This window comes from Theropithecus gelada, chromosome X, assembly GCF_003255815.1.
Source record: "Theropithecus gelada isolate Dixy chromosome X, Tgel_1.0, whole genome shotgun sequence".
Taxonomy (NCBI): Eukaryota; Metazoa; Chordata; class Mammalia; order Primates; family Cercopithecidae; genus Theropithecus; species Theropithecus gelada.
The window spans coordinates 78,495,456-78,519,509 of NC_037689.1; the positions used below are offsets into that span (position 1 = coordinate 78,495,456).

General features: G+C 37.1%; 1 protein-coding gene across 2 annotated transcripts in view; it reads left to right on the top strand.

Moving 5' to 3' along the window:
• The first annotated feature begins 383 nt into the window (after nt 1-383).
• The window catches only part of ZDHHC15 (zinc finger DHHC-type containing 15), a 151,944-nt gene continuing 128,273 nt past the window's right edge, over nt 384-24,054 (top strand). The window contains exons 1-2 of one of the 2 annotated variants that reach the window (XM_025372513.1): nt 384-1,092; nt 22,239-22,265. In XM_025372513.1, coding sequence (XP_025228298.1) covers nt 957-1,092; nt 22,239-22,265 — 163 coding nt within the window. In that variant the 5' untranslated portion in view covers nt 384-956. The remainder of the gene's footprint in view (nt 1,093-22,238; nt 22,266-24,054) is intronic. The other variant, XM_025372514.1, reaches the window with a different exon arrangement.

Sequence of the window (24,054 nt, forward strand, 5' to 3'; positions counted from 1 at the left end):
GTAGCCTCTCTTCTTCACACACACTCTTCAAGCCACACTAGCTGCTCCTGGAACATTTCTGGACTTTCATTACTCTATGACTTTTAAATGCTGTTTTCTCTGTCTAAAAGGTCCTCCTCCTCTCATCTGCCTGGAAAACCTGAATTTATTAATATAGCTCAGCTTAAATATCACTACCTTTGTAGCTTTCCATGACCCCTCTCAGAATCACTGTCTCCCATGATCCCTCTCAGAATCACTATCTCCTTCATTTGTTTTTTCATACCAATGTGTTTGTTCTAAAAACATACTAAGCTGATTCTGCGGGTAGGGCAAAGGGAAGGAGGGAGGGCCCTGTCAAAGGACTTACCCAAGCAGCGACTGCGGCACTACGTGTTAAGCATATCGTTCAAGCAGCAGTGGGAGGATGGAGCTGGATGGCCTTCATGTTATGAGATGCTATGGCTCGCATCTTTCACACTGCGTGTGTGTGTGTGTGTGTGTAACTGTGTGGGGGGCAGCAGGAGGAGAGAAAGAAAACGAAGCGGGAGAGAGAGACAGAGACAGAAACAAAGAGGGCGGACGCAGTGCAGTAAGAGCAGATGGGCGGACCCAAATTTCTTCTGCTTCACGATTTTGCGGAGGTCCAGCCCTGCATCCAGCCTTGAAAAACGGGGTGGGGAGGAGGCGGAAAGGGGAGGGACTGCACTCCCTCTGAGCGTGCTAGCCCCGACTGCCTGACGGATCACCCTTCCGCTCCAACATCGCTAGTTCCTCAACGCCGTGACTCAAGCCTATTGTGCCAGGCGGGGCGCACTCAGCAGCGCAGCCCCACAGGTGGCGACGGCTCGGCGAGAGGGTTCCCGCCAGGCTAGGCAGTGGAGTGCCGCACAGCGCGCCTTCCCGCCTCGCAACCGCCACCCTAGCGGTTCCGACCCGGCGCCAGCAGGCCTGCTTGGTCGATCTTCGAGCCAAAGATGCGGCGAGGCTGGAAGATGGCTCTGTCTGGGGGGCTGCGGTGCTGCCGCCGGGTACTGTCCTGGGTGCCAGTGCTCGTTATTGTCCTCGTCGTGCTCTGGTCCTACTATGCCTACGTCTTTGAACTCTGCCTGGGTAAGTGGGGCTGGGCACCTAAGGTGGGGAAATTATGCTCCAGTATAATCGTTTGCCCTACGTTCACTCTGGTGTCCCTTGTGTTCTCAAGCCCTCTCTCTGCGGTTTTCCTTTCTCTCCCTGGAGAGCTCCTTGTCCCCAGCCTCTGGCTTCCCACAATATTTCCTGCGCGCTCCCACCAGGGTCGCACCGTGTCTCCATCGTCTCCCACCTAGGGTTTCTTATTTCTTTGCCCTACCCACAATAATGTCCTGGCTCTTCCCACGAGGGCCCCCTTTTCTCATACAGGGCAACCACCTGCACCTATACTCTCCTTCTGGGAGCCCCTACTCTACCAAGTTGAGGAAATAACATACCCCGTGTCTTCAAACTGTTTACTCACACTAGGAATCCCACCAATGCATCCAACTAGGAGCCCCACCATTTTCCCTCCTACTAGAATCCTACTAGGATTTCCTACTAGGGATTTCCTACTGAGAATCCCAGAATATTTCCTCTCTTACTAGCTCTCCTTTTTCACACACTGGAATCTATCGTTTTCCCGTGATCCTCTCACACTGGCTGAAGTGCTTCATATCTTTGTCCACTTGTGACCCCACAGTGCACCCTATTCTACTCCATTGAGATCTTCCCTTTTCACACAGTGGTAAGCCCACCACTCTCTTTCCCTGTGGGCTCCCCCCATTTAATAATTTTCTGTAATGGGATTGGTATTCTATAATACATCCTCTCCTCTCACACTAGAGGCCCTGATTATATTATACTGGAGTTCCCTGCAGTCTCCTACCTTCTTGCTTTGAGGAGCATTCAACTCCTTCCCATTAGGAGCCCCACATTATTTTCTGACAGCTTACACTGGTGACCCTGCTATTGTCACATGATGATAGTGCCTTCTTCCGTGTCTTTTCCCACTAGAGTCACCTCTTTTACCCTCCCACAAGGGTTTCCGTAATTTATCTCCTATTCCGTCAAAGGGCCGCTACTTTTCTAACCATTATTCCTCGTTTTCTTTTTTGGGAAACCCACTCCCCACCTCCCGCAGTGTTCTTTCACTTTTAGCCCCACATTCTGCCATCCTCTTCCTTTGGGGTTTCTTATTATTATTTCTTCTTACTTCTCATTGGATTCCATTTGTCCTATCTTCTCAAACTGGGGAAACCCCATTCTTTCTTACTGGGGTTTCTAATATTTTCTACCCCTCCCAATGGGCATATCATTTCTCATTCCCTCTCATTAGACTACCCCTTTTTAAATTCTATGATCTTTTTTTTACCCTGTCCTGTCACACTAAGGGGCACTCTATACCCTCCTTATTTGCAGAATGGTTCTCACACTATAGCTTGTGCATTCAAACTCAGAATTCTACAATATTTCCCGACACAAACCCCAAGTCTCTCCCCTGTATTATTCCCACTTTCCACTTTAATTCCCCCCGTTCCCCATTCTTATTATTATTGGCCTTGCAATGCTCTCATCAACTCACAGTGGCATTTTCATATTATATCCTGTCTTGTTACAATAGGGTCCCTGCTTTTCTCACAGTAAAATCTCCCCTTGTCCCTGTCTTCTCATGTTGAAGAATCCCTGTCTCCTCTCAAAAGAGATTCCACTAATACTTGTCACTCTTATCACTTTGACACTATAATTCCATCGCCAGCACCCTTAAACTTGTGGCCTACAATGTTCCCTATTCATCTAGTTTGGGGCTCCAATATGTTTATACTCCTCTCACAGTAGGACTCCTGCCCCATTGGACATCCCCTCACTCCCAAGTCCTTCTGAGACTTCTATATTTTTTCATACCAAACTCTTCTCTCACCTTAAAAATGATGGTAAGGATGCTGCTTTTTTGAACTCTGGGACCTGACTCCATTTGTAATTTTCTTCTATTACATATTTACAAAGCAATAGTCTACCGCAGGTAGACTGGGACAAACTAGGGAGGCAGGAGATGATCCTCTTTTGCAATATAGAACTTTCTATATTCTAATTCTATAACTTTCTATATTCTAATTCTAATTGCCTCTCTGAATCACAATTTGAATTTTTCTTACCTCTTTCTTAGAGATATTATGGAAAATGCAGAAAGAGCTCTTAAAAATAAATTTCTTTAGTTGCCTTCATAGATACAAGTTAGCCTAGTTTTCTTTTGTATCTCAATCCAGTATTGGGATGCATTAAGTAGACCATGCAATGACTGGGAAGCTTTTCTATTCTCAGACCTTACTACTTTGGCTTTTTGTATGATTGATTGAAGGGTCAAGAGTTCAGCAGCCTTTAACGAGTTGATGGGTGCAGCACACCAACATGGCACAAGTATGTATATGTAACAAACCTGCACGTTATGCACATGTACCCTAGAACTTAAAGTATAAAAAAAAAAAAAAGAGTCCAGCACCCTTATTATGGTACGGACAATGCTCCTAGGATCAATGCCATATTGTAAGCAACTTATTTTGGAGATTTTCAGTATTGACTCATATGAGCTTCACCAAGATATATTTTAAAAATTCATGATGCTAATGACTAAGACTTATATAGTGCATACTCTGTGCCAGAAAATGTTCTAAGTTCTGTAGATAAACTATATATTAATTCATTTAATCATCACAATAACTATATGAGGCAGGTACCATTACTGTTTCCATTGTATAGATGTGTAAACTGAGGCACAGATGAGCAAACCAAAGTAAAGACCAAGTTACTGCAAATAATTGGCCTTCTATAAATTCTTCTTTAGTCATGTAATATTAACAGCTGAAAGGCAGTGTAGGACTTATTTGGTTTGTTTTAGTTAACATACTTGCACCACACTGCTACATGCCAAGTACTATTTCTAGGTGACTACACACACAGACACATAATCTTTGTAACAACTTTCCAATGTATATACTATCATTACTTATTTGTAAACTGGGGAACAGACAGAATAAATAGCTTACCTAAGGTCACAGAGCTAGTAAATGGCCTAACTTAAAACCCAGGCAATATGTTGCCACAGTCTCCTCTACTAATACAGAGGTAAAAACTTGTGACATACAAGCCAGATGTAGCCTTCAGATATATTTTGCCTGACCTGCACGGTGTTTTCTTAACATTTTGCATCAGTTCCCATTATTTAAAAGTCAGGAGAATAAGGCGGCTTTGAGTTTGAACTCTGGCTGAACCAGTCCACCCTGCCATCATCAATTTAACAATCTTGTAACAAATTAGCAACCTGGGTTTCAGAAAGGTTAAATCAAATTTTCCTAAGGCCACACGTTTAGTAATAGTGGAGAGTTGGAAATCCAGGCTGCCTGATACCTAGGCCATACCTTTTCCAATACAAGCAAATTAACAAGTATGCATTTCAGTAAGACTCAAAAAGTAACATTAAGGACCTAACTTCTTTCCAGGGATAAAACCTGATGTCTTTCTCCCTAACATTACATTAGAGCTGAAACCAAAAGTGATATTTTTGTCCTATAATTCTTAGAGTTTGAATTCTGCCATTTACTAGCCAGGAGACCTGGGGCAAGTACCTTCACTCTCTCAACCTCAGTTGTCTCACGTGTACCTTGCTTCTACAGTTGTTCATCCATATGACAAATGGTTGCTTTGCACTCAATATATGCCAGGTATTACTGCTGTGAGGCTTAAATAACATGGTGCCTGAAAAGCATGCATCACAGTTCACAACACGTTATAAGAGCTCATTAGATAGCAACTTGTGATTACTAAAGATATAAAGGATTCTTCCTGACCCAGGAAAATAAGAAGCTTAGCTTTTTAGAGAGGAAGGAAAGTAACAGTATCCGTTTTATTGGGGTGAAATTTATATAACATAGAATTAACCATTTTTAAGTGTTCACCTCCGTGCCACTTAGCACTCACAATGTTGTGCAGCCATCACCTCTATGTAGTTCCAAATGTTTCTGTTATCCCATAAAGAAACCTCCTAGGCATTAAGCAGTCACTCCCTGTTCCCTCTTCTCCCAAGTCCTAGCCAATTATTAATCTGCATTCTGTCTCTATGGATTTACCTCTTATGGATATTCCATATAAATAGAATCATAAAATATGTGTTCTTTTGTGTCTGACTTCTTCCAATTAACAAAATGTTTTTGAAATTGATCCACATTGTATTATGTGACAGTAATTTATCCCTTTTAATGGCTGAATAATAGTCTATTGTGTGTATATATGTATATATATACCAGTTTGTTATCCATTCATTCATTAATGGACATGTGGGCTATTTCCACCTTTTTGTCTCTTCTGAATAGTGCTGTTACAAACATTCATGTACAAGTATTTGTTTGAATATCTGTCTTCAGTTCTTTTGAATGTATATACCAGGGAGATGGATGGGGATAATTGGACTGTATGGTAATTCTATGTTTAACTTTCTGAGGAACCTCCAAATTGTCTTCCACAGTGGCTGCACCATTTTACATTCCCATCACAGAATGATAGCACAGAAGGGTTCCAATTTGTCCACATTCTCACCAAGACTTGTTATTTTCAGCTTTATTTTTATTGTAGCCATCTTACTGGGTATGAAGGGGTATCTCATTATGGATTTGATTTGTATTTCTGTAATGACTAAAAGTATTGAGAATCTTTTCATGTACTTGTTTGCCATCCATATATCTTCTTTGGGAAAATGTCTATTCAAGCCATTGTCCATTTTTTATTGGGATTTTTAAATTGAGTTGTCTTTTTGTTGTTGAATTTTAATATTTTTTGCATGTTCTGAATACTTGATCCTTATTGGATAAATTATTTGCAAACATTTTCTCCCATACCTGATAGTATCATTTTATACACAAAGATTTTAATTCTAATAAAATTCAATTTATCTATTTTTTCTTTCGTTACCTATGCTTTTGATGTCATATTTAAGAATCCATTACCAAATGCAAGACCATAAAGATTTACCCCTGTGGGTTATTTTTTGTTTGTTTGTTTTCATTTTTTGTTTGTTTGTTTGTTTGTTTTTCTTTTTATACGGGACCTCACTATGTTGCCTGGGCTGATCTCAAACTCCTGGGCTCAAGTGATCCTCCCACCTTAGCCTTTCAAATAGCTGGGACTATAGGCATGTGCCCTGTGTTTTCTTATAAGAATTTTATGGAACTAGAAGTACCATATGACCCAGCCATCCCATTACTGGGTATATACCCAAAGGATTATAAATCATACATGCACATGTATGTTCATTGTGGCACTGTTCACAGTAGCAAAGACTTGGAATCAACCCGAATGTCCATCAGTGACAGACTGGATTAAGAAAATGTGGCACATATACACCGTGGAATACTATGCAGCCATAAAACAGGATGAGTTTGTGTCCTTTGTAGGGACATGGATGCAGCTGGAAACCATCATTCTCAGCAAACTGTCGCAAGAACAGAAAACCAAACACCGCATGTTCTTACTCATAGGTGGGAACTGAACAATGAGATCACTTGGACTCGGGAAGGGGAACATCACACACCAGGGCCTATCACGGGGAGCGGGGAGGGGGGAGGGATTGCGTTGGGAGTTATACCTGATGTAAATGACGAGTTGATGGGTGCTGACGAGTTGATGGGTGCAGCACACCAACATGGCACAAGTATATATATGTAACAAACCTGCACGTTATGCACATGTACCCTAGAACTTAAAGTATAATAATAAAAAATTTAAAAAAAGAAAAACTTAGATGTCATTAGGTAAAATACACTTACAGTTTTAAATAGCATGATGTGTCACATACTAATACCCTATAGAACTTGAACCTTCATTATGAATAGTATTTATAATAAATATAGAAATGATATCACAAGATTTTTCTCTCCAAAATAGGTGAATGTGTTGTGTGTGCATGTGTGTGTGTATGCCTACTATAAGTTATAACAAGTTCATTCAGGTTTTATAAATAAAGCAATAATGTGCATTAAAAAAAAAGAATTGTATGCTTTTAGCTCTCACCTTTAGGTATTTTAGCCATTCTGAGTCAAGTTTTTGTATCTGGTGTAAGATAGGAGTCCAGCTTTTTGTTGTTGTTGTTGAATGTGGATAACTAGTTATCCTAGCACTGCTTGTAGAAGAGGCTATTCTTTCCTCCACTGGGTATGATCATAAAAAAATCAATTGACTGTAGATTTATGCATCTAATTCTGGACTCTCAATTCTGTTTCATTGATTTATTTGTCTGGCCTTCTGCCAGCACCATATACTGTACCTTTGTAATAAATTTTGAAATCAAGAAGTGAGTTCTCCAGTTTTTTTTTTTTTTTAATTATTTGTTAGCTGGGTGTGGTGGCTCAAGGCTGTAATCCCATAATTTTGGGAGGCCAAGGCAGGAGGATTACTTGAGCCCAGAAGTTTGAGACCAGCCTGGCCAACACAGTGACACTCCATCTCTACAAAAAATAAAAAATGTAGCCGTGCATGGTGCCATGTGCCTGTGATCCCAGCTCCTCAAGAGGCTGAGGTGGGACGATTGCTTGAGCCCAGGAAGTCAAGGCTACAGTGAGCTGCAGTTGTGCCACTGCACTCCCGCCTTAGTGACCAAGCAAGACTCTATCTCAACAAATAAAATTGTTTTTTCTATTGAGGCTCCCTTGCAATTTTGTATGAATTTTTGGTTCAGCTTTTCCACTTAGGCAAGAATAGAAGTTGTTTTTTATATTTATATAGGAATTGCACTGAATCTGTATATTGTTTTGGAGAGAATTGCCACCTTAACAATATCAAGTCTTCCAATCTATAAACATGGGATGCTTTTCCATTTATTTCAGTCTTTAATTACTTTTCAGTAGTGTTTTATGATTTTAAGTGTATTCGTCTTGAGACTCCTTTCTAAAATTTATTCTTAATTTTTTATTTCCTTTTTATGTTATTATAAATGGAATCGTTTTCTTAATTTCATCTTCTGATTGTTCATTGCTAGTGTTTAGAAATAAAACTGATTCGATGTGTTGATCTTGTATTTTGCAACTTTGCTGAATTTGTTCATTAGCACTAAGATTTTTTTGTGAATTCTTTAGAAGTATCTATACATAAGATTATGTAAACTACCAATAAAGATAATTTCATTTCTTCTTTCCATCTTGAATGCCTTGTATTTATTTTTCTTGCCTAACTGCACTGGTTTGAACTTCCAGTTCAATGTTGAGTGAAAGTGGTAAAATAGGAATCCTGGTCTTCTTCCTGATCTTAGGAGGGAAATTTTCAGTCTTTCACCATTGAGTACACTGTTAGCTATGGGTATTCCATAAATGCCTTTTATCAAGTTGAGGAAGTTCCCTTCTATTACTAATTTCTTGAGCATTTTTTAAATTCCAGTATGCAGAATATTGTCAAATGCTTTTCCAGCATCGATTGAGATAATCATATGGGTTTTTCCCCTCATTCTGTTAATATAACATGTCACATGATTGATTTTTGTATGGTGAACTGCCCTTACATTTCTTGGATAAATCCCACTTGATAGTGATGTATAATCCTGTAACATGTTGCCAAATTCCATTTCCTAGTATTTGCTTAGGACTTTTGCATTTATATTTATAAGCGATATTTGTATTTTCTTTTCTTTACTTTTGATGTCTTTATCCAGCTTGGCTATCAAAATAATGCTGGCCTCATAAAATGTGAGTTAGAAAGTGTTACCTTCTCTTAAATGTTTTGCAAGAGTTTGAGAAGGAGTAATGGTAATTATTTTTTTAATGTTTTATAGAGCTTACCAGTGAAGCTACCCGGTTTTGGCTTTTCTTTGTTGGGAGGTTGTTTTGTTTTGTTTTGTTTTGTTTTTTTAACTGATTCAATCTTTTTACTTGTTAAAGGTCTGTTCCAATTTATGTTTCAATTTATGTTACTTTCTTGAATACTATTATGATAAGAACACAATATAATATCTACTTTTTTTTTTTTTTTTTTTTTTTTTTTGTTTATGGAATCTCCCTCTGTTGCCCAGACTGGAGTGCAGTGGCGTGATCTTGGCTCACTGCAACCTCTGCCTCTGAGGTTCAAGCGATTCTCCTGCCTCAGCCTCCTGAATAGCTGGGACTACAGACGCGTGCCACCATGCCCTGCTAATTTTTTTTTTTTTTTTGGTATTTTTTATAGAGATGGGGTTTCACTGTGTCAGCCAGGATAGTCTCCATCTCCTGACGTTGTGATCTGTCCACTTCGGCCTCCCAAAGTGCTGGGATTATAGGCATAAGCCATCGTGCCTAGCCTAATGTTTGGTAGAATTTACCAGTGAAACTACCCAATTTTGGCTTTTCTTTGCTGGGAGGTTTTTTATTACTGATTCAATCTTTTTACTTGTTAAAGGTCTGTTCCAATTTATGTTTCATTTTATTTTACTTTCTTGAATATTATTATGATAAGAACACAATATAATATCTACCTTAATGAAATTTTAAGTGCACGTTATTGTTAACTATAGATATAATGTTATACAGCAGACTGTTAGAGTTTGACCATCTTGCTTAACTGAAACTTTATGCCTATTGATTAGTAATGCCTCATTGCCCTCTCCCCCAAGCCTTTGGAAGCTTCTTGAGTCAGTTTGGATACTTTGTATATTTTTAGAAATTTGTCCATATCATCCAGGTTATCTAATTTTTGGCAGACAATTGTTCCTAGTATTCTATTATATTCCTTTCTATTTTAACAATTGTCCCTAGTATTCTATTATATTTCTTTCTATTTCAGCAAGTTCTGCCGTAATGTCTCTCCTTTAATTTCTGGTTTTGGTAATTTGAGTCCTCTCTCTCTCTCTCTCTCTTTTTTTTTTTTTTTTTTTGTTTAGTCTAGTTAAAGATGTGTCAATTTTGTCGAACTTTTAAAACTTCTCCAACTCTTGGTTTCATTGATTCTATTGTTTTTGTGTTTACCATGTTCAGTTTTCTCCATTATAATCATTATCATATCCTTTATTTTGCTAGTTTTGAATTTAGTTCTTCTGTTTTAGTTCGTTAAGGTACAAAGTTAGGTCATTAATTTGCGATTATTGTTCTTTTTAAATGTAGGCATTTACAGCCATAAATATCACTCTTTCACTACATTCTATAAGACTTGGTGTGTTGTGTTTTTGTTTTCATTTATCTCAAAGTATTTTCTAATTAATTTCACTTGTAATTTATTCTTTGACCCATTGATTATTTAAGAGTGTATTGCTTTGTTCTCACTAAAGTAGGGGAAGGTGAATGAAGAGGTTAAATACAAAAATCAGTACAAAAATACAGTTGGATAGAAGAAATAAGACCTAGTGTTTGACAGATCAGTAGAATGATTCCAGTAGAGCATAATCTATCATATATTTCAAAATAGCCAATAAAGAATAATTTCAATGTTTCCTGCATGAAGCAAGATAGATGTTAAAATGATGAATATCCTCATTATCCTAATTTGAGTATTACATATTTTATGAATATATCAAAATATTACCGGTACACTGAGAATATGTACATCTATAATATGCCAGTTAAAAAGTATATATTGCTTAATTTTCCTATACATTTGAATTTTATAGTTTTCATTGTGCTACTGATTTCTAGTTTCATTCCACTGTGGTCAGAAAAATACTTTGTATGATTCCATTATTTTATGTTTATCAAAACTAGTTTTGTGGCCTAGCATATGATCTATACTGGATAATGTTCCATGTGTACTTGAGAAGAATGTGTATTCTGCTGTTGTTGGGTTAAGTGTTCCACATATGTCTGTTAGGTCTAGTTGGTTTATAGTATTGCTTGAGTCCTCTCTTCACATTGATCTGTGTCTAGTTTTCCTATCCATAGTTGAGAGTGGGTATTGAAGTCTCCAACTATTAATGTAATACTGTCTACATCTCCCTTCAATTCTGTTAATGTTTACTTCCTATATTTTGGGGTTCTGTTGTTAAGTGTATATATGTTTATAATTGTTACATCTTCCTGATAGATTAACCCCTTTATCAATACATAATATTCTTTATTTCCTCTTTATTATCAATTTTTGTCTTAAAGTCTATTTTGTGTAAAAGTGGAGTAGCAACCCTAGCTCTCTTTTAGTTATTATTTGCATGGATGTATTTTTCTATCCATTCACTTTCAATCTATATATGTGTTTGCATCTAAGGTGATTCCATGGTAAATAGCATATAGTTTGGTCATTTTTTAAATCCATTCTGACAATTTCTCCCTTTTCCTGGAGAATTTAGCCCATTTACATTTAAAGTAATTAATGATAAAGGACTTCTGCCATGTTGGCAATTTTTTTTCTGTATGTCTTATACCTTATTTTATGTTTCTGTTCCTTCCTTACTGCCTTAAAATTTTTAATAGACTTTATATAGAGAGCAATTTTAAGTTCACATCAACATTGAGCAGAAAGTAGAGTTTCCATAGAAATTTCCCCACCTCCTCTAACACCCCCCCACAGCCTCCCTGACTATCTATATTCTACATCAGAATGGTACACTTGTTATAATCTAGGAACCTCCATTGACACATCATTTTCACCCCAAATCCATAGTTTACATTAACATTCACTTTCGGTGTTCTACATTCTACAGGTTTTGACAAGCATATAATTATATATATCTACCATTATGGTATCATATAAAGTATTTTCATTACCTAAAAATCCTCCATGCTCTACCCATTCATTTCTTCCTTTCACCTAACTCCTGGAAACCATTGACATTTTTACTATCTCCATAGTTTTACCTTGTCCAGAATGTCATATATTTGGAAGCATATAGTATGTAGCCTTTGCAAATTGGCTTCTTTTACTTCATAATAGGCATTTAAGATTCTTCCATTTCTTTTCATGGCTTGATAGCTCATTTCTTTTTAGTGCTAAATAATATTCCATTATGTGGATATATCATAGGTTATTTCTCCATTCACCTACTGAAGGACATCTTAGTTGTGTCCAAGTTTTGGAAATTATGAATAAAGCTGCTTTAAACATCTCTGTGTAAGTTTCTGTGTGAACATAAGTTTTCAGCTCCTTTGACTAAATACCAAGGAGTGTGATTGCTGAATTGTAGGGTAAGGGTATGTTTAATTTTATAAGAAACCACTAAAGTATCTTCCAAAGTAGCTGAACCATTTTACATTTCTGCCAGCAATGAACGAGAGTTCCTGTTGCTCTACATCCACGCCAGCATTTGGTGTGATTAGCATTCTGGAGTTTCACCATTCTAATAGGTGTGTGGTGGTATCTGATTGTTGTTTTACTGCCTTATATTTTAATTAATTTTTTATAGTGAACCCATTTTGATTTTCTCTTGTTTATTTTTCAGTATATTTTTTAGTTTTTTCCTAGTGGTTACCCTAGGTATTACAATTAACACATTAACTTTTGAATAATGAAGTCTGAATTAATACCAACTTAGGTTTCTTTTAACTTTTATTTTAGGTTTTGTGAAACATATGTAGGTTTATTATATAGGTAAACTCGTGTCATGGGGGTTGTTATATGGATTATTTTGTCACCCAGGTATTATGCCTAGTACCCAATAATTATTTTCTCTGCTCCTCTCCCTTTTCCTACCCTTCACCTTCAAATAGACCCCAGTGTCTGTTGTTTCCTTCTTTGTGTCAAAGAGTTCTCATCATTTGTAAGTGAGAACATGTAATATTTGGTTTTCTGTTCCTACATTAGTTTGCTAGGATAATGGCCTCCAGCTCCATCTATGTTCCCACAAAAGACAGAATCCCATTCTTTTCTATGGCTGCATAATATTCCGTGGTGTATATGTACCACATTTTCTTTAATGCATCAGCCACTGATGGGCATTTAGGTTGATTCCATGTCTTTGCTATTCTGAATACTGCTGCAGTGAACATTTGCCTGCATGTGTCTTTATGGTAAAATGATTTATATGCCTTTGGGTATATGCCCAATAATGGGATTGCTGGGTCAAATGGTATTTCCGTTTTTATGTCTTTGTGGAATCACCACACTGTCTTCCACAATTGTTGAACTAATTTACACTCCTACCAGCAGTGTACAAGTGTACCCTTTTCTCTACAACCTCACAAGCATCTGTTATTTTTTAACTTTCTAATAGCCATTTTGAGATAGTATCTTATTACGGTTTTGATTTGCATTTCTATAATGATCAGGGATATAGAGCTTTTATTCATATGCATGTTGGCCACATGTATGGCTTCTTTTGAAAAGTGTTCATGTCCTTTGCCCACATTTTAATGGGGTTGTTTGATGTTGTCTTATAAATTTGTTTAAGTTCCTTATAGCTGCTGGATATTAGACTTTTTTCAGGTGCATAGTTTGCAAAAATTTTCTTCCATTCTGTAGGTTGTCTCCCATTGTGTAGGTTGATAGTTTCTTTTGCTGTACAGAAGCTCTTAAGTTTAATTAGATCCCATTCGTCAATTTTTGCTTTTGTTGTGATTGCTTTTGACATCTTTGTCATGAACTCTTTCGCCTGTTCCTTTGTGCAGCATGGTATTGCCTATGTTGTGTTCCATGGTTTTTATAGTTTTGGGTTTTACATTTAAGTCTTTAATCAATCTTGAGTTGATTTTTGTATATGGTGTAATGAAGGGGTCCAGTTTCAATCTTCTGCATATGGCTAGTCAGTTATCCCAGCAACATTTATTGACTAGAGAGTCCTTTCCCCATGGCTTGCTTTTGTCAGCTTTGTCAAAGATCAGATGGGCATAGGTGTGCAGCCTTATTTCTGGGTTCTCTATTCTGTTCCTTTGGTTTATATGTCTGTTTTTGTACCAATACCATGCTTTTTTGGTTACTGTAGCCCTGTAGTATAGTTTGAAGTCAGGTAACGTGATGCATCCAGCTTTGCCCTTTTTGCTTAGGATTGCCCTGGCTATTCAGGCTCTTTTTTGCTTCCATATGAATTTTAAAATAGTTTTTGTTTTGTAGTTCTATAAAGAATGTCATTGATAGTTTGACAGGAAGAGAATTGAATTTCTAAGTTGCTTTGGGAAATGTGGTCATTTTAATGATATTGATTCTTCCTGTCCATGAGTATGGGATGTTTTTCCATTTGTTTGTGTGATCTCTGATTTCTCTGAGCAGTGTTTTGTAATTCTCTTTGTAGAGACCTTTCACTTCTTTGTTTAGCTGTATTCTTACGTATTTTATTCTTTATGTGGCAATTGTGAAGGGAATTACTTTCCTGATTTGGCTTTTGGCTTGTCTATTATTGAATACCAACTTTTTTAAAATTATACTTTAACTTTTAGGGTACATGTGCACAACGTGCAGGTTTGTTATGTATGTATACATGTGCCATGTTGGTGTGCTGCACCCATTAACTCTTCATTTACCTTACGTATTTCTCCTAATGCTATCCCTCCCCCTCCCTCCACCCCATGACAGGCCCCAGTGTGTGATGTTCCCCACCCTGTGTCCAAGTGTTCTCATTGTTCAATTCCCACCAATGAGTGAGAACATGCAGTGTTAGGTTTTCTGTCCTTGTGATAGTTTGCTCAGAATGATGGTTTCCAGCTGCATCCATGTCCCTACAAAGGACATGAACGCATCCCTTTTTTTTTATGGCTGCATAGTATTCCATGGTGTATATGTGCCACATGTTCTTAATCCAGTCTGTCGTTGATGGACATTTGGGTTGGTTCCAAGTTTTTGCTATTGTGAATAGTGCCACGATAAACATACATGTGCATGTGTCTTTATATTAACATGATTTATAATCCTTTGGGTATATACTCAGTAATGGGATTGCTGGATCAAATGGTATTTCTGGTTCTAGATCCTTGAGGAATCACCACACTATCTTCCACAATGGTTGAGCTAGTTTACACTCCCACCAACAGTTCCTATTTCTCCACATCCTTTCAGCATGTTTTTTCCTGACTTTTTAATGATCGCCATTCTAACTGGTGTGACATGGTATCTCATTGTGGTTTTGATTTGCATTTCTCTGATGGCCAGTGATGATGAGAATTTTTTCATGTGTCTGTTGGTTGCATAAACGTCTTCTTTGAGAAGTGTCTGTTCATATCCTTTGCTCACTTTTTGATGGGGTTGTTTGATTTTTTCCTGTAAATTTGTTTAAGTTATTTGTAGATTCTGGATATCAGCCCTTTGTCAGATTGGTAGATTGCAAACATTTTCTCCCATTCTGTAGGTTGCCTGTTCACTCTGATGGTAGTTTCTTTTGCTGCGCAGAAACTCTTTCGTTTAATTAGATCCTATTTGTCTGTTTTGGCTTTTGTTGCCATTGCTTTTGGTGTTTTAATCATGAACTCCTTGTCCATGACTATGTCCTGAATGGTATTGCCTAGGTTTTCTTCTAGGGTTTTTATGGTTTTAGGTCTAACATTTAAGTCTTTAATCCATCTTGAATTAATTTTTGTACAAGGTGTAAGGAAAGGATCCAGTTTCAGCTTTCTACATATGGCTAGCCAGTTTTCCCAGCACCATTTATTAAATAGGGAATCCTTTCCCCATTTCTTGTTTTTATCAGGTTTGCCAAAGATCAGATGGTTATAGATGTGTGGCCTCTGAGGCCTCTGTTCTGTTCCATTGGTCTATATCTCTGTTTTGGTACCAGTACCATGCTGTTTTGGTTACTGTAGCCTTGCAGTATAGTTTGAAGTCAGGTAGCATGATGCCTCCAGCTTTGTTCTTTTGTCTTAGGATTGTCTTGGCAATGTGGACTTTTTTGTGTGTTTCATATGAACTTTAAAGAAGTTTTTTTCCAATTATGTGAAGAAAGTCATTGGTAGCTTGATGGGGATGGCATTGAATCTATAAATTACCTTGGGCAGTATGGCCGTTTTCACAATATTGATTCTTCCTATCCATGAGCATGGGGTGTTCTTCCATTGTTTTGTGTCCTCTTTTATTTGTTGAGCAGTGGTTTGTAATTGTCCTTGAAGAGGTCCTTCACATCCCTTGTAAGTTGGATTCCTAGGTATTTTATTCTCTTTGAAGCAATTGTGAATGGGAGTTCACTCATGATTTGGCTCTCTGTTTGTCTATTATTGGTGTATAGGAATGCTTGTGATTTTTGCACATTGATTTTGTATCCTGAGACTTTGCTGAAGTTGCTTATCAGCTTGAGGAGATTTTGGTCTGAGACGATGGGGTTTTCTAAATATACAATCATGTCATCTGCAAACAGGGATGATTTGACTTCTTCTTTTCCTAATTGAATACACTTTATTTCTTTCCCCTGCCTGATTGCCCTGGCCAGAACTTCCAACACTATGTCGAATAGGAGTGGTGAGAGAGAGCATCCCTGTCTTGTGCCAGTTTTCAAAGGGAATGCTTCCAGTTTTTGCCCATTCAGTAGGATATTGGCTGTGGGTTTGTTATAAATAGCTCTTATTATTTTGAGATGCTTTCCATCAATACCTAGTTTATTGAGAGTTTTTAGCATGAAGGGCTGTTGAATTTTGTCAAAGGCCTTTTCTGCATCTATTGAGATAAATCATGTGGTTCTTGTCTTTGGATCTGTTTATATGCTGGATTACATTTATTGTTTTGCATTTGTTGAACCATCCTTGCATCCGAGGGATGAAGCTAAGTCGATCTTGGTGGATAAGCTTTTTGATGTGCTGCTGGATTCGGTTTGCCAGTATTTTATTGAGGATTTTTGCATCGATGTTCATCAGGGATATTGGTCTAAAATTCTCTTTTTTTGTTGTGTCTCTGCCAGGCTTTGGTATCAGGATGATGCTGGCCTCATAAAATGAGTTAGGGACGATTCCCTCTTTTTCTATTGATTGGAATAGTTTCAGAAGGAATGGTACCAGCTCCTCTTTGTACCTTTGGTAGAATTCAGCTGTGAATCCATCTGGTCCTGGAGTTTTTTTAGTTGGTAGGCTATTAATTATTGCCTCAATTTCAGAGCCTGTTATTGGTCTATTCAGGGATTCAACTTCTTCCTGGTTTAGTCTTGGGAGGGTGTATGTGTCCAGGAATTTATCCATTTCTTCTAGATTTTCTAGTTCATTTGCGTACAAGTGTTTATAGTATTCTCTGATGGTAATTCGTATTTCTGTGGGATCAGTGGTGATATCCCCTTTATCATTTTTTCATTGTGTCTATTTGATTCTTCTCTCTTTTCTTATTTGTTAGTGTTGCTGCCGCCTTGCAGTTAGATCTCGGACTGCTGTGCTAGTAGTGAGCAAGGCTCCATGGGCGTGGGACCCACTGAGCCAGGCACGGGATATAATCTCCTGGTGTTCCGTTTGTTAAGACCATTGGAAAAGCGCAGTATTACGGTGGGAGTGTCCCGATTTTCCAGATACCATCTGTCATGACTTTCTTTGGCTAGGAAAGGGAATTCCCGGACCCCTTGTGCTTCCTGGGTGAGGCAATGCCCTGCCCTGCTTTGGCTCACATTCCGTGGGCCACACCCACTGTCCAACCAGTCCCAATGAGATGAACCCAGTACCTCAGTTGGAAGTGCAGAAGTCACCCGTCTTCTGCGTTGCTCACGCTGAGATCTGTAGACTAGAGCTGTTTCTATTTGGCCATCTTGGAACAATCCTGTTGAATACCAACTTAATTTAATAGTATACAATACCCATCCCTTTACAGCTCTATTGCCCCCTTTATGCTGTTATTATCACAAATTACATCTTTATACATTGTATACTCCTTAACATAGATTGATCATTGTTGTTTTATGCATTTTTTCTGTTAAATTGGATAGTAAAAAGAGTTTAAAAAAAAACCTAAAACACATTTTTACTTGCTTTTGTAGCTACCTATGTAGTTACCTTTGCCAGTGTTCCCATTTTTTTGTATAGCTTGGGTTATAATGAGTGCCCTTTCAGTTTTTCTAGAGAATGCCCTTTGGTATTTCTTGAAGGGCAGTTCTACTAGTGATCAGCTCCCTCAGTTTTTGTTTATCTGGCAACGTCTTGTTTTTGCTTTCATTCTTTGGAGTAAAGTGTTGCTGGACATAGAATTCTGGATATATGTTGACAGATGTTTTTCTTTTTCTTTCAGCAATTTAAATATGACATTTCACTGCCTTCTAGCCTCTGTGGGTTCTTAAGAGAAATCAGCTGTTCGTCTTATTGTTTTTTTGTATGTAAAAAGTCACTTTCCCTGCTTTCAAGGTTTCTCTTTGTTTTTTGGCAATTTGACTATAATATGTCTGATTGTGGATATCTTTTAGTTTATTCTATGTGGAGTTCATTGCACTTCTTGGATGTTTAGATTCATATTTTTTACCAAATGTATGAAGTTTTTTAGCCATCATTTTTTCAAATACTCTTTCTGTTTTTCCTCTCTTTCCTCTCACTTTGGAAGCCCCGTTATGTGTATATTAGTATGTTAGGATATAGGCTGTATATTAGAGTGTAGGCTCTATTATTGTGTATAGTAGAGTGTAGGCAGCTGTCCTCACAGCCTCTGCTGATCTGGGATGTGGAGGGTGGTAGGCAGCCAATTTAAAATGTCACAGTATCCTCTTACTACAAAGCATTGGTTCTTTTCTTCACCAAGTCTTCCTCTCTGGTTATTGTAACAATTTTACTAGATTCCAGAGTTCTGCAAAAGTTTATTCTAACAGTTTTTGCCAGCTCATTAGTTGCTTTTGAGGAGGGACATTAGTTGCTTTTGAGGAGAGTACTCCATAAGTCTGGAGTACTCTCAGTTTTGGTGCCCAACAGTATCCATTCTGAGATTAAAAAATGAAATATCTATAATAAAATTCTACTCGAAAGGTAGAAATTCTTCAAAGAGAGAAGAAATAGAAACTGATTAGGCAGAAAAAAAAACAGAAGAAACCATTTTCTAGAAACCAAGTTTCTATAGAAGTAAAAGTATCCATTCAAGCCTATAGGAATCATGAGTTTAGCACATCTAAAATAGTTTTATGTCATTCATATGACAAACAGTTAAATGTATCACACCTGACTAGTAACTTGTTGTAACAAACTCCTAATGTAACTCCAGTGCTTTTAAAACCTAACTCAGGTTTTAAACCTGCTGAGGTTTTCAAATACAAATTTCTGCACCTCCACCCAAAGACTTGCTGTGCTATGTGAAGAGAGCCCATCTATATTTTTATTATGCTTCCTAAGTAAGTATTACAATCATCCAGGTTTGAGAAGGACTGCCTTAAAAGTGAATGAGTGGCTGGTGTGAGTAACTTTTTCAAAGCAGTAAATAAAGACTAACTGATTAGCTTACTTTCAACAGAAAACACTCAGAAATGTGTCTCAGTTCCCTATTTCAAATTCTTCCCTCTCCTAACGTAGAATCTAAGAAACATCTAAGAGAAAAAGTGGGGGGAATCAAAGTTATTCATTTTGACACTGAATAAATTATTTTAAAACCATCATATGTAACTCTGGGAACCATAACATTTTTAAAAAGTCAGACTTGTTTTGTCCTAAACTTATTGTAAAATGTAACTTGACTAAACAATTTATTTTTGTAGAAAAATGATAATAAATTGCTAACAATAATTAAGTACTTGTGTGCAAAGCACCCAAGTGCTTTACACGTATTTTATTACTTAATCCTTGTAACAATCTGATAACATAAACAATTTTATCTTCGTTTTACAGATGAGGAAACTGAGGCACACGTGATTAATTAACTTGACCAAGGTCACAGAATAAGTGTCAAGAGCCAAACTATGAATACATGCCAAAGTATATGCTGTACATCATTATAATAAACTCCCTTCCCAAACATGTCATTCATTAAAAAAGAACTTCATGTTTTAAGTGAGCACTCATCTCACTGGATATTTCCAAACTTCATACTCTCCTTTCACAAGTCCCTTTTGAACTCCACTAATTCTGTAGCCACTAGCCACATGCAGCTATTAAACACTTGAAATGTGTCATCTGGGTTCGGATGTTCTGGAAGCATGGAATATACACCAGCATTCCCAAACTTAGTGAAAAAAAGAATATAAACTATCACAATAATTTTTATGTGGATAACATGTTGAAATGAAAATATTTTGATATATCAGTAAAATACATTTTTTTAAATTAAGTTCACTTGGCATTCTTTAACTTTTTTAAAAAAATGTTCCTACTAGAAAATTTAAACTACCTGGCTCACATCATTTCTATTGGATGGCACTGCTATAGAGTTTCTTCAGTGTCCTTTCTACGAGTGTTGACCATTTCCATCTAGCCCCAAATTAGGCTTTTTCTACTTGTGTACTTTTGTGAACCCTACAATATGCATCTATTTAAAGGAAATTATAAACTATGCTTTGGTTTTAACACCAGTTGTCTGTGATGAAAAACTATTCCATATACACCCCTCTTCCTTAACTTTTCTCCATACCTACTTGCAAAGTATTAGTAAATAATGAAAGAAAAAAGGAGAGACAGTGCAAAAAGCTATTTGATGATAACTCCAATCATTTAACCCTTAGTAGTGAATGAAACTTAAAGAAACAGAGCAGGTGTGTAATTACATGTATCACCACATCACTCTAAAATCTGCATGCCTAGTTGCCCATAGAATGACTAAATGTACACTTACCCATGAGATTTGTGATAAAAGATTCATTTTGTAAAAGTTTGTTGTGACTCTTGTAACATTTTCATTTTAAATATGACTGAAATATTCTAGCCTTTTTCTTTAATAGTGCAAAAGGCATTATTAGAAAAATACAGGAAAGGCAGAAGTACCAAGATAAGTGCCACATCTTTTAGAATAGATGTCCTTTTGTCCTCAAAAGTTTGTAATTTCCGAAAGGGAAGTTAGCAAAACAATATATTTTTCCCTTAGACTTACTTCCTACACAATTTCAGAGGTAATAAAGACTTTACAAGTCAATTCCACTGCCAAACTAGTGTCTGAATGTCCTCTACAACATTTCCGAGTGTATGTAATGGGAAACACTTTTTCCCAAGGCTGCTAGCCATTGTCATTGTCATTATCGTTGTCATTATTTTTTCTAATACTGAGCTAAAATGTGTTAACCTGCAGCTTTAAACTATTGGTTCTATTTCTGCCCTCTGCTCTTGGATCATATAAACCAATCCCATTTGTACTTAAAAGTTCTGCAGTTATTTACAGAGAGCTGTTCCCCATCTGGAGAATTCACCAGTTGCCACTCCTTCTGTATACACATGTCTCATCTCACTATCTACAAGTACTAAGTAATCTTCCCTCACCCACAGTACTTTAGTAAGTAGCCAACAAATGGGAGTTAGGACCTCCACTTCTTGTTTAGTGTTCAGCCAGGGATAGGAAACATAGCAAACAGCAATTTATCAGCTACTCCTTATTAATATTGGTCTCCAAGCAACTCTGCTTTCTCTCTCACTTCATTTTAAAGTTTTTTAAAAAGAAATGTTACTAGCCTGATTCAGGGCCTAGTGGAACCAATGCAGTCATGCAGCATGTATGTACAAAATCATGAAGTCCCAGGTTGACTGATCAATGCTTCTTTTCCACTTCAGTTTGTATTGGGAAAGTAGAGTATGTGCCTCTTTTAAGCACTCTTAACCAGTATTGATTGTTTAACTGGAAAACAACAACAACAAGGAGTTGATATCAATCTTCAGGCGGACTCATTAGAAAAAAGAAAAACATTGTCTGGTCAGATTTTTAACACAGATTAAATGTAACCGTAGTAACAAATCCATTCAAATAATCATTAAAAGGAGATTTTTTAAGACTCAATAAAATAGACCTATATGTGAAGAAAAAAAGAAAGTATGACTAATGAAAGGCCTGAAGAAATAGCTCCTAGAATGTAGTCTCATTCTCTGTTTGGACTTTTTCCCTATTTTTCTGATCCTTAACTGTTGATCATTTTGTATGAAAACCATCTTTTGTTTGTTTAAAGAAATCATGTTTACATAGGCCTTTTATTGGTGGATCTCTACTTGGCTTATTAGAGCCCAATGGAGAAAGAAACGTTGAAAATCATCTTGATTAAACAGCTTCTCATGATTGAAAGCCTTGCTGAAGGTTTAAGACAAAGGAAGATAGCAAAGGATGGAATGTAATCACTCTTGCCTTCCCTCATCTTTAGCTAGTGGTTTCCTAAAGTACTATTATATAAATTACTCAAATGATGCTGTGGAAAATGAGTTAGACAAGACTTTTTAAATATAACTAATTTATCTCTCTCTCTCTCTGTCTCTCTCTCTCACCCATCTCTCTCTCTCTCTCTGTCTCTCTCTCTCTCTCTCTCTTTCTCTCTCTCTCCTCTCTCTTCACAGTGACTGTTTTGAGCCCAGCAGAAAAAGGTAAGAGGATGTTGTAAATTGTATTGATCAGGACCTGTGTCCTTATTTTCATCTGAAAGTAAATAACATAAAAGCCTATACACTGAGCAATTTTCCCAGGAATACACTTAGGTGAGGAGAAAGTTTAGAATGATGATTTTTCAGGAAGCTTACCCAGAGATAGAGAAGAACATTTTCGGTGTCCCTTTTGGCTGTAGGACAAAAATTGGAAATTATCAGGATTTATGACAGAGAAGGACACAGGTAAGCACTCTGACATAGTGACCCTAGGCTGTCTCTGTTCAACACTGTTGTCCTAGGTATGTTGCCTTTCTGCCCAATCCATCTCCTCTTTAAGGCATGGAGTAAAGGCCCCAGAAGAGACTTTAAAGGGTAACTCCTTCACCATCACAGTTCCAGTATATTTATTGTGCTCCTCTCTGCTCCTCACCACCATCTTGGCTTGACCTGCAAAATATACTACCTTTCTAAAGAGATTGTGGCATTTTCCATTTTAAAAGGTGTAAGCTAATCATTAGTCTTAATAAACCTTTAGCTTTACATTATTTTATCAGTAATAACTGTGAGTGTTTATGTAGCTACTTTATATAGCCAGTTTTAATTCTCACTTCAGGGGAATTAATTGTTATAATTCGTTAACCTACCTAGCATTCATATTATGCTGTTTTAAAGCTCCAATTTGCTGTTATTCATCCAACAAAGGCATTGGCTACAGAGGCAAGAGAGCAGAGTGTTTGGAAGACAGTAGACCATAGTATACAAAAGTGTGAGTTCTGTAGCTAGACTGTCTGAATTCAAATCCTGGCTCTGCTATTTCCTAGTAAATTATTTTACCTCTTTGTGCTCATTTTATTCATGTATAGAATAAAAATAATACTACCTATTACACAGAATTGTGAAAATATAATGAGTAAATGTATGTAGAGCACTTAGAACAGTGGTAAACAGAACATACTGGTGATTCAGTACATGTTTCCTACTATTATTACAACATTAGAGCAAGTCTTGAGTTGCCTCTTATTCTTATGCATGGCCCTTAAGGTCAGAGATCATCTTCTGAATAAAATATTTAATAATTATATACAAATATTTTCCACAATACATTTTCAAGACAAATTGAGTAGAGGCTTAGATGATACTGTACCATAATAGGAATAATGGCATAAGCCAGTGAGACTTGACCAGAAACAGATTCATAGTCTAATGACTATCTGGGGTCCCTTCTAACCCTGTGGATCTGTGACAGATCTGGGATGATCTGGAGCTTAGAGTCTAGGGATGGGGTGATGATTAAGAGATGAATTTAGGAATGAGATGAACATTAGGCATGATCCATCAGACGATTCACATATAATCAAGAATAATGCATTGCCCACAGTTGCTCATCTTGAAATTATATTTTCACAATTCTGTGTAATAGGTTTCAAATTATACTGCACTATTAAAGTAAAATACAATGCAGTATATGACTACTGGTAGGAACATTATTTGGCATTGGCAAAGAAAACAAAAAGCAGTGAAATTAAAGCCTCAAATAACATAACCTTTCAGTCTCCAAAGCTTGAGAAAACCATAGTCAAACATACTGCAAAAGTTTTCCCATTTCTTATCTACTTAATAATTCCTGTACTGGGTTGTAGAGTGTCTCACTAAAATTCACATCCACCTGGAACTTGTAAATGTGACCTTATTTGGAAAGAGGGTCTTTTCAGATGTAATCAAGTTAAGATAAGGCCATACTGGATTCAAGTGAGCCCTAATACAGTAATTGGTATCCTTATATGAAGAG